Source organism: Dipodomys spectabilis, unplaced genomic scaffold (assembly GCF_019054845.1).
Source record: "Dipodomys spectabilis isolate Male_0828 unplaced genomic scaffold, ASM1905484v1 ptg000108l, whole genome shotgun sequence".
In the NCBI taxonomy this organism is placed as follows: domain Eukaryota; kingdom Metazoa; phylum Chordata; class Mammalia; order Rodentia; family Heteromyidae; genus Dipodomys; species Dipodomys spectabilis.
This window is the reverse complement of record NW_024870785.1, coordinates 2,208,494-2,220,000: the sequence shown is the minus strand read 5'-3', so window position 1 is coordinate 2,220,000 and position 11,507 is coordinate 2,208,494. Positions and strand designations below refer to the sequence as shown.

General features: G+C 39.0%; 1 protein-coding gene across 4 annotated transcripts in view; it reads right to left on the bottom strand.

Moving 5' to 3' along the window:
- Cdin1 (CDAN1 interacting nuclease 1) overlaps positions 1-11,507 on the bottom strand; it is a 189,404-nt gene that overhangs the window by 134,942 nt on the left and 42,955 nt on the right. For 2 of the 4 annotated variants that reach the window (XM_042687641.1, XM_042687639.1), the window contains exons 3-5: positions 10,956-11,020; positions 3,600-3,660; positions 301-373 (exon numbers count right to left, since the gene is read on the bottom strand). In XM_042687641.1, the coding sequence (XP_042543575.1) occupies positions 301-373; positions 3,600-3,660; positions 10,956-11,020 (199 nt within the window). Of the gene's footprint in view, positions 1-300; positions 374-3,599; positions 3,661-10,955; positions 11,021-11,507 lie in introns of those variants that run through there. The other 2 variants (XM_042687640.1, XM_042687642.1) reach the window with 2 other exon arrangements.

Genomic DNA, 11,507 nt, shown 5'->3' with positions numbered 1-11,507 from the left:
TTTTAAATGATGTATCTTGTTCTATATCTGAAAAATGAATCAATTTTTGAGTTTGATACACATTGTCTGTTTAGCTGAATGGAGAGGTGAATGTAGAATTGAGACAAAGAAGAAACCATTATTCTGGAGCCTATTTAAGTTGTGGGTGGTCTTTTATATTGCATTTAATTGTCATTAACCGTTTGTGATAGCTGTTTTGGAATCTGGCTCTCATTAAGTGACTTGAAATGCTGTGTAAATTATTTTTAAATTGGGGAAAGAGAGTAAAAGAATCCTATTGGGGAGGGGGAAGTAACTCACGTGGAGTCTCCTCTCGTTCCTGTAGAAATCTCTCCAGTATAATCCGAGCCATTAATGAGGGTGCATACTCCACCTTTATAAAACAGAAGCAGAAAATTAAAATTGTCCACTTGTGCAGGTAGTTGGTATTGCAATATTTTGTCAACATTGAATGAACTTGATTTTCATCAACCACAGCAAATACCACTCACTGAAATCTTCCCCACCCTGCCAGCTTCCATTGTAATAGAATTACAGCAAGTGTGATCTGTGTTGTTGAAGAGACAAGTCAGATTTATGGAATATAACACTGGAGCAAAAAGGATGGAATAACTTGGAAATCAGGTTCGTCTAACACAGTAAAACAGGCCTTTGTTAACCTCTCAGTTCTTCTTTGTTTGTAGAACAATATCAGTTTGTACTGTTTTAGCCGCATCTTTTTCCTTCCATCTATTTATATTTGCATTACGTTAATGTAACTTCAAATAAAAAATACTTTGATTATTCAGCAATGTTTTAGAAACTGAATCTTATGTCCTTACAATCCATATGGAATTACTGATTTTATTTTATCCTGAAGGAGAACTGAAATTTGGTTTAAGAAAAAGCTCTTTTGCAGAGATAGTAACAAAATACAACATCTAACTTGTCAGAAATGCTGCTCATCAATTTTCCCAAGAACCCAAGAAAGTAACTTTTTCTGCTCATCAATTTACCCAAGAATCTAAGAAAGTAACTTTTTTTTAAACGGTGAAACAGAAAACAAAGAATACTTAGTCCTCGGTCCAACAGTTATTTCAATAAATAAAAATTGCATCTACTCTTTTGCAAAGACGTTATCTTTTTGTTGCTCAGATATTTTATTAACCATTGATTTAATTTCACCAGAAAATAGATTTGTTTTTTTTTTTTAAGAGCAATAATGCTTCCCTAGAAAAAGACCTTTATCTTGGGCATGAGACAGCACAGGTTCCTCATGCATTATCATCAAGAAGTTTTCACGACAGGTCTTCAAGTCCTATATTCATGCCGAAATTTTATCTTGATTTAGTAACTAGACAAAAAGGCTAGCTTCATTTGTATGAACAGTTCTTTCAAATATGTATGTACTTGGATGCCCTTAAATTCCCCAAGTAGAAAGCCATGCTTTCCACGAAGCTGCTTATTGTGAGCAACTCACATCAGAGCTGACACATGAAAAATGGAGAAATTACCGAAGGTAGTCCAGCCTGAATAAGGACTACCTTATTAGTTCAGGTACTTGCATCTCCCTAATTTTCATATTAATCATGTGTCCATCTTTCTCTGAAACAGGGCCCTCATGCTTCATGTCAGAATCTAGCATGTAAGTAAAATTCATAGTGCTTCAAATCTAACTTGAAAATATTTGTGTGGAGAGAACAGAATGACTGGTACTATCACTAACGAGGTGAGATTTCCTCAAATGTGCATTTTTGGCCCTGAAACAGGGAAAGCAGTATTAAGACATTTATAAAATCAATGATGGTCACCTATAACCTCTACCCCAAAATCAACCTAATAATCTGGTGCTTTTGTCTAAAAGAGTTACTGTATATTGTAATATACCAATGTAATATGTCTCACATCCATTTTTTACAGTTCCCACTGATTAAATATATATTGATTCATAAAGCATTACCATCATGTCAAATATCACCCATGCAAGCGCCTGCCATTTAAGTATTAGCATGCATATAAAAATGGTGACTTTTTGTTCATGAGCCACAATCTGGTACCTGCTACTACCAAACCTCCTACTGCAACAGTACACCCATGGGAAGGGTTCTTCTGTCCCTTCTAATCTGCAGACAGAGAAGGAACAACCTTCTAAATGATGTTTTTGGCTAAATACTACCATATACTGGTGGCAAATGATAGATCTAGTGGTGAAGTATTGGTGAGTTAACATTTTCCATGTACTAGAAGACGGAAATGGACATCAGCTAATTAAACCAAATTCAAAAAATCTATCCATTAATATTTCAAATGAGTACACACCGCTATCATACAACACTTCCAACATCAATATCATCGTCTATACAACTAAAGTCCTGTTCTTCCAGAAGCAATAGTGCCATGCTGTGGACAGCTCACTCTTCTTTTTCATAAGGGCTAATTGCTAAATTCCTAGATAGGAGCTAAGAAACCTCAGGGCACTAATGGTACCAACTAGTAACAAACAAATCTGGAGGTATTTAAAAACCAATTGCTCTGGAAATAAACAGGACAAAAATGAGTAAAATATGTGTTTGCCTAACTACGCTATCAGATTGGGTCAACACTGCCTAGACTATTAAGCCCTCCTGGTAACTGATCGGCCATTGCTCCCTTGCTGTCTGCAGTGTTGTAGAGCAGACAGAAGCTCTGGGAGCAGCCATCCTTCCCTGCTAATAGAACATGCAGAACTTGCTGCTACTGCAACACTTAATGCTATAGTACTGAGTCATCTTTAATGCAAACACACATTTTCTGCCTTGCTTCTAGGTACGCATCATAATGCAACACCAAAACAGTGTGCATTTCATCCCATCCCTCTGAGGTGTGCATAAGCTGCTCCAAGTCAGGCTAAATATTGTACTGCTCTTATTACAGTGGATAAATATTTTATCATTTAGGAATTAAATATTTTATTTTTTGGTATGTTCTTTGCAACTATTATGAACTTTCTACAGCTTCTTCATCCACAGAAAGTCTTTAGGGTTTCCTTTTCTAAATGTAAGGCTGTTAGCTGTTTCCCCAAACAGAAGCAGATCAGAGTTAACAAATAAATTCAATAAATCACTTCAAACTTGGTATTAATAAGAATATTATGTTTCTTCAAAGAAAGAGGCTTCTCCACAAGGTATGTATCCTTTACTATTACAAAGGTTTATAAACAACAGGAATCAAGTGAATTTACATTTTTAAGTATACAATTCCTGTTGTATAACAGCACAGATCTTCTAGGCATTTGTCTCTATTTGACATAAGTATTTCTCACACTAAATTAAGAAAGCATCTCCTCAGAAGAGCATGTCCTGAGCTGTTTGGTTGAAATTTTCCACAAAATAAGAAACTAAGAAGCTGTTTACACATTTGCATTAAAAGCAGCAGACTAATTATGTCAACTGATTTATTAATATGTGGAGTTCTTTGTCCAATTATTAAAAGTACAAAGAGACCAGGGAGCAATTTAAATGTCTAATGTACCTCAAAATCTTTTTTTTTTTTTGAGGCTAATTATGTTTCTAAGCAAGGCTACTCCAGATAGGCCCCAGGTCCCCCGGCAGGTTTGAGTAAGGTCGTGACAATGGCATTACCTCATTGGCCAGCTCCAGGAGCACGGGGGCCGCTCTGTTTTTCACCACTCCACTCAGGTACCTAGACAAGACAAAGCCAGGCGGTGACGCAGTGGCAAGAAGGGGCCAGCACAGACTTGTGAGCACCCCTGCGTGCACGCACGTCTCCTGGGCAGACGCCACTCTCGGCTCCCGTCCAGGTGTGCCACTGTCCTGGGAGAGCACGGAGGGGAAAAGAAAGGGATAACGAAAACAACTTCTCTCAAATCCAACCAACTGACCAAAGCTGAGGCTCCACGTTTCCCACCTTTAAACATTGTAAAAAGAACTAGCCTTGTCTACACCCTAGACAGCGGTCACATGGAAGGGAGCTCAGTTGATTCTCATCATTTGAAAAACACAAACATCTATACATCCATCTCACCTTTCCTTTCCCTGTTTCACAGGGCTGGCGGACACCTTATTCCTAGAAGAAGAAAACAGACTTATCACCTTTGAGAGACAGGACAAGTCCTCATTGCATGGGCCCTTGATTTCTGAACTCACTTCCAGACTTCATCATCACCTAAGTCAATCTCAAAAACAAAAAGCAAACAAGCAAATTTCCAAATCTATCCCAGAAAAGAAGATGGGGCAATTCCTTTAAAACCAAGATATCAATGTGCCAATCTCCTCCTTTAAATACTACAAAAGCTCACATCCAACCTCAGGACCACTTAACAGTTCTTCTAAGTTCCTTCCACCTTGCTCCCCTCTGCCAGCCTCCTCTCTAGTCACTGGTCCCTCCTCTCATCCCTCACTTGGATAATATGATTCAACTTGGCTGTCTCTTTTATTTAGTGTGTGTGTGTGTGTTAATTGTAATAAAGGTAATATACAGAAGAAGAGATTACAGTTAGGATGTCTCTTTTTAAACCGACCACTTTCTGAAAGTAAGTTAATCGCCCTTCCTGGTGTCCATCTCAGTGTCAGGAATCACAGTACTAGAAACAACGCCCTTATCTATGAAGGATCCACCCAAGACACTCTGGCTGCCTGTGTTCTTCTATAAAAATACATGCCTACTGTAAGGTTTAGTTTATAAGTCAGGCACGGTAAGAGATGAATAATAATGGGAAAGACTGATTATTATAATGTACCGTGAAACAGTACTCCCCATTTTTGGTAGGAAATGTGAGATGCTAGACAGAGCCTACGTCCCGAGGTGAGTTGAAGTGAAAGCCAAAGGCGCTGTCATACAGCTAAAGCCTATGACCCCCCTGCTGACCACCGTCTTGAGGATGATCAGGGAGCCATGCAGATGCCAACCGACCATAGACACCAAGCCATGGAGAAGAGAACACTTCTGTCCTTGTGTGTCACAGCCCGGCCCCCTGTGGTGTGAGCGCCTTGTGAGGGCTGAGGAAACGCATTCCATTCGGTCGCGCTCAGTAGGGTTCTTGGGCTATAGTAGGTGGTTCCATATACACAGATATACTACTTCTTTAAGAAATAATTAGTAAGAGAATTTTAAAAGCCCTGCTGGACAAGCAGACAGAAACAGCCATGAACGCCATTCTCTCAAGTCACCTTACTTCTGTGAATAAGTTGGAACTTTCTGTCTGTCAGCAAAAAGTCAGGTTTGTAGGTGAGGTCTTTCATGTAATGTCAGGAAGAGACTATTTTATATTATTTCATAAGTATATTTGCAAAGATACACAATGGTTCTCTAAGCAAGAGGGAATAAAAATAAATAGTTTAAGGCAGGATCATAGTAAATCAAAATAATTCTAACAAATAAATTTCTGCATACTGGGATCCTTTTAGACAACTGCCAAACAAGGACTTTCAGAAGCAAGAGAAAACATCAAACATGGCAAGTGCGGTTTAGAGCATGTCCCTGGGAAGGGGCAGGCAGGCCGGGAGCCCTGGCCTGCGCACACACGTCTGCCGTGGGCTGCGCACGCACGTCTGCCGTGGGCTGCGCACGCACGTCTGCCGTGGGCTGCTCAAGTCACGCCCCACCACGCCACTGTGTGTTCCTAAGCCCAGGTGCACACAGCGTTTGAGGCTCTAGTTCTGCGTCAGAGAGCTTAATCCCAGCTCAGTATTAGGGAATCCGTAGTATTCTAGTTAACATTTCTATATCCTGCTAATAGTTCTCAGAGCTATGGCTTGGGCCTTTTCTTAGGGAGCAGGGGGGAAAAAAAGCAAAAAACAAAAACAACAAAAAACAAAACAACACTAAAAACTCCTATTCACACCATCACAAAGATATTACTGTCTATAGATAGCAACAAAAAGAGGAATAAAGACATACTAAAGTAACTTTGGATGAGGTGTACAGGAAATGAGCCTTGAACGAAGTCCTGCTTGATGTTTGCAAAGCAGCCTACACAGCAAGCTGAGTGAGACCTGAGCCCCAAAGAGGACCGAGAGGAGTTAGCAGCAAGACTACTTACACCCTGCAGCTGTTGCCCTGAGTCAAGATTACGAGGTTTGGGGTAAAGTGTACATCAACCACTATCCTGGTAATGCACAATGGAAACACTGATCAAGTTTGAAGAAACAGTTGAGAGTCAAACAGCAACAGTAAAGCTTAGATCTAAATAACTGTGTAATATATGAAGCATAACCACACTTAACAGAGCAGAAATTCCTTGTTGTATGGCACTGGTTATATAAGGAAACCAAATCCTAGGACGTTGATGAGACCTACCTAAAGCTACCTGTCAACAGTATAAAACTCAAAAACAGACTCCTCACCCCTGCTCCAAGCTCTTGAGCCACCCTAAGGCTGAAACGTTTAGGTCTGCTTCTGAATGTGTTTACTCAATTTGTTTCCCAATTTTATGCCACACCTGTTCAGAAGTGCTGGCGTTGGAGAGTAATTCGATTTAATCTGAAGTTACTTTTTATGCTTTCTGGGACATTAGTGACCTATTAGCTGAACTGGAAATTTTTAGATATGCAACTAAAATCAGTAAAGACATAATCAGAAATTCCTGATGCAGTGTTTCTCTGCTTCATGTCAGGCTCTTAGGTGAACTTACAGCATCAGACGTCTCACAGTTCTGGGTGCTCCCTGGGTGTGGGACTACACAAACATCCAAGAAATCTCTAGCAGAGCTGCCTTCAGCAGCGGATTTGCCTTCCCTGCTCCACTCTGCCATCTGCCTGTGCTCACAAACCGCGCACCACCCTTCCCCTTTCCAACAATGGTGGAGAAGCGACAGTTCTACATTGCATATATTTCCTGCCGCTCCAGACACTATGAACAGGAACCACAGAGTCCCAGAGAACTCTGTGTGAACACACCTCTGTCAGCATTTCAGAGCAGTTCGAGATAGGTGCCATGTCTTATTCACAATTGTGCGGTTAGAGCAATCCCACTTTTGGGCATTTACCCAAATGTTTACAAACAAGACCACACTAAAGCTACCAGCACAACTATGTTTATTGCAGCATTATTTACCATAGCTAAGATATGGAACCAGCCCAAGATGCCCCTCAGTAGATGAATGGATCAAGAAAATGTGGTATATATACACAATGGAATTCTATGCCTCCATCAGAAGGAATGACATTGCCCCATTTGTTAGGAAATGGAAAAACTTGGAAAAAAATATATTAAGTGAAGTAAGCCAGGCCCAAAGAAACATAGGTCCCATGGTTTCCCTTATTTGCAATATCTAGTATATGTATGAGTCAAGCGGAAAAGGTCAGATAATGTGATGTTAGGAAAATGAATCCTTAGATATGTATTTTAATGTTCTTTTCTTTCATGCATTTGTTTCTAACGCATTTATAAAATTATCTCTTTGTAGCTTTGTATGTCCCTCCCCCACAGTATAACCCCTGCTTTCGCTATATTTGATGTCAGTATAACTTGTAGAGGAGATGGGGAAAAACAAGTCGTATAAGGATACAGGTGGACCTGTTGCAACAATGAGAAATACAAGATGTCATGTCGAAAACGAGATTTACAATGTTGGGGGGGGGAGCGGGGACGATTGGGTGGGGGGGTTGGGGGGGAGGCTGGGAAGGGATGTGAAGGGTAAACAAAGGAGGAGGCTGCAATGCTTGATAAGAAATGTACGCATTAACCTGCCCATGTAATTGTAACCTCTCTGTACAGTGTGTTCACAAAAAATAAAAAAAATAAAAATAAATTAAAAAAAAAAAACAATTGTGCGGTTAGTTCCTAGCAAGGATTTAGTCCATGCCTGGCTAGCTCCGTTGCTTTCAGGCCTGTCAGGGAGGCTATTCCATCAGGCAGACACAGCAGAGGAAAGTACTGTTTGTCTCATGGCAGCCAGGAAGTGGAGGGTAAGACAGACAGGAAGGGGACAGTGGAGATAAACCCTTCAAAGACCACCCTCAGAGACCAACTGGCTGGTGCTGCCAACACTCACAACAGGCCTTCCCTACCTACCTTAACTCCTCTGCACGACCCAGGCCTATTAATCTCCTAAGCAATTATCAAACGAATCAAGTTGTATCATCAAAGTGGTACAAATGTTCAGAAACCATGCAATATCGATACCATGTTTAATCTAACCTTTTCTCAAGGTGAGCATCTGCATAAATTCTAATTGATCTGATTTTCTAAAGCTTATCTACTCAAGTTGGCCCCTTGGTCAATTTGATGAGAATTAGTATGTCTGGGCTGTGCTATGGATGAGGACTTGAAAATTTGGCCAACTATAACACACCTACCAAAACACCTAGGTAAATTTTAGTAAGCGTGCTTCTTCCTATTTAGAAATAAAATAGCACAGTATGAAAGAACAGAGGATTGTTCTCAAGTGATCACTTGAGCTGTCTATACACTGCATGGAGAAGTGAGGGAATTTCCTCAGTGATTTAAAAGCCTAAGACAGCACTGGGTACTCAGAACCATGGTAACACCACATTAAATACAGACTTTGACATAATCACAATGCGAGCAAGAATGCAGCAAGAAATTCCTTCATACTACTAGTGGGAATGTAAATAGTACATTCTAAACAACTTATCAACATACAATTTTTAATTTTTCACACTATACACAAAGAACTAATAGAAAAATGCAAGCTCATGCATCAAGATGTTGTACCACAGCATTATTTACATTTCAGAACATTGCAAAGGTGTATGCTGAACTGAAAAATATCAGTAAATATTGATACTTCCCATGATACACTAAAGCAACCAATAATACAATAAGCTTTTTTTAAAGTAGTATTATAGTTGAGCATCTGCCTGACAAGCCTAAACTGTAAGTTCAAAACCCCAGCAACCTCAAAATATAGTTTGCCCTTCACATTTTTTTCAGGCATACAATTCAGTATTCAGAATTGCACTTACAGCATGACCTCATTTATCTATATATGAATGTATTGCTTAAAGATGAGAACGAAATTTTAACCAGTAGTTACCTCTGAGAGCCACAATTACAGGCAATTACTCCTTCTTTTTAAACCATCATAACAGTGTTTAATTTTCACAACAGGGGGTATTTTATAAAAGAAACAATAAATTGTTATTAATATTTTCAAGCAGCTTAAATAGGTTTTGATACAACACCATTTGCCTTTATTCTAATCAGCTGGAAAACAAACACCAAGGCCAGTTTTCCTTAGCAAACCCCCAGGACCCTGTACCTGCACACAAAAAAATTCAGAACAAGTGTTCAGTGAGGTCAAGCCATAGGGATGGAGACAAGGTGTCATAGCACAAAGAACAGAAGAAGCTGGTGGGAAGTAGAGACCCTGCCCAACCTGGTTTCCTGAGTCTGTCCATTCCAGCCTAATTTCATGTTTATGTTTCAAAGGCCAACTCTTCAGAAAAACTGAGACTCTCATATTGAAGTAAAAGTATGGAAATGCAAACATATTTCTACACTCTCATTATTGCCTACTTACATATTCATTACTAACTATACTTGAAATGTTTATTTCTGGCCTAAACTACCCAGGAAATTTTTAAAGTAATGCATGAGTAATTACATATGCTTTTCTTTTTTAATGGAATGAAGATTTTTTTTTTAGCAGAACTTAAAACTTTTAGAAATCATCTAGCTGTGTGTGTGTGTGTGTGTGTGTGTGTGTGTGTGTGTGTGTGTGTGTGTGTGTGTGTGTGTGTGTGTGTGTGTTTATAGCCTATTTTATAGGGAAGCAAAGGAGTGAGGGCTTCTCTACCACCTGCTAAGAAGACATTTTCCTCTCCTGCACTCCAAACATGTGGACACAGAGCCTTGGTTTTATAGGATTGCCGAAGACTGCAACTTTTACAAATATTTTTTTTCATGGCAGGTAAAAAACAAAAACAAAACAAAAAAAAAATCGGCCCTTTTCTAGAGAATCTATATGCCAGAGCAGCTGAAGGACCTCATGAACAACTCTTCATTTCATAGTGTACAATCCAGGTTATGATTTAAATTTAAGAGTTAACTTTGTACCGATGGCTGGGACTTTTTATACAACGTTACAAAGACTTTGTTTAGCGTGGGTAGGAGGATGGATCTTTAGTAGATTCGATGATATAAAACAAAGGCTATCTTTTACTATGTGGCAAACTAAATTTTCTGTACGCTTTCTGTTCGTTATCTAACATCTCATTTCTTAAACAACTTCACAGAAGTATGACACCAGTATTTAATCTGTGTGTTTATTTCATTTAGAAAAATGTCACCCATAAGTCATTTATCTAAAACCAGAGGAGTCTCTCTCAACACAGAAGTGCTGATCTGTTATCTCAGGTAACTGAAGAGTATTATTTCAGATTTCCTTCCCAACACACCCCTGAACTATTTAAGAAACCAACATACTATTCCTCATGCAAACCACTGCCATTCAGTTATAAATTATTCAGTCATACTAAAATTTTAGAATTACAAAAGAGCTGTTTAAAGACTGTTTAAAGACTGTTTGTTTCAGAACATGAGGTTAGAAACTCTTTGTAATAACTGATACCAAAATTAAAATATTCTGACACTATGCTATTGATTTAATACTCCAAATTATATTTTTAAAATATAACACCCTCCTTTTAAATGTGACAATTATACAAAATGATAGACCTCCATATGTTCTTATTTGGTAAATCTTTTTTTTCAAATGTCTAAAATGGCTAATCCAGTATCTATGCTGCAAAATACTACATCAAAATTCAATCTTGCTGATCCAAAGAAGAATATCAGTGAAAATTGGTTTGAAAAGTTTCATATATACATAGACACCATATACATAAACATATGCACCTAGACAAGACATGCATTTGAAAATAGACTATGACTTTTTTTTAACCAAATGAAAACAAAAGTCTTGGGCTATCCCTTACTTACTGACCTAATTTATTCCTATCATCACAAGTAGTAAGTGGTGGACTACCCTGGACGGGGCAGGCAGGTCATACCTCTGGTAGTAATTTTCAATCACTTCCGAAGTATGATGTTTGGCATGTGTTCTTTTAATATGTTTCTGAAAGAAAACAACAACAAAAATCTCTATGTTGTGTCACAGGATCAAATTAAAATAACAACAATGACATATTTCTTCATCCCAATGAGTAGCACCCAGGACACACTGAGGAACAGCCAGGGGATCGGGGTGGCAGGAGGGCTCTTCTTCCTTCTACTCCATGAAACTCTGCATTTTAATCTCCCTGGCTGGGTTGGAATGCCTTCCACCGCGCCACGGTACAGTATGTATGTAAAAGCCAACAGGGTCATAGTAATTGAATCTAAATAAGTTTGCTTAGGGCTGCAGAGGGCAAAGAAAACTTGTTCCCTCTTTCAACCTTTGTATTAATTTCCCCTCGATTCAATTCCATCTAAGTCCTCCGCACTCTAGTTTTACAATCCAATTGCCATTTTTAACCAGGAAGAACATTGCTTAAAAACAACTTATTTGAAAACTACAAAAAGTAATTCCATAGAGACTTGCCACTTGACTGACACCTGTCATC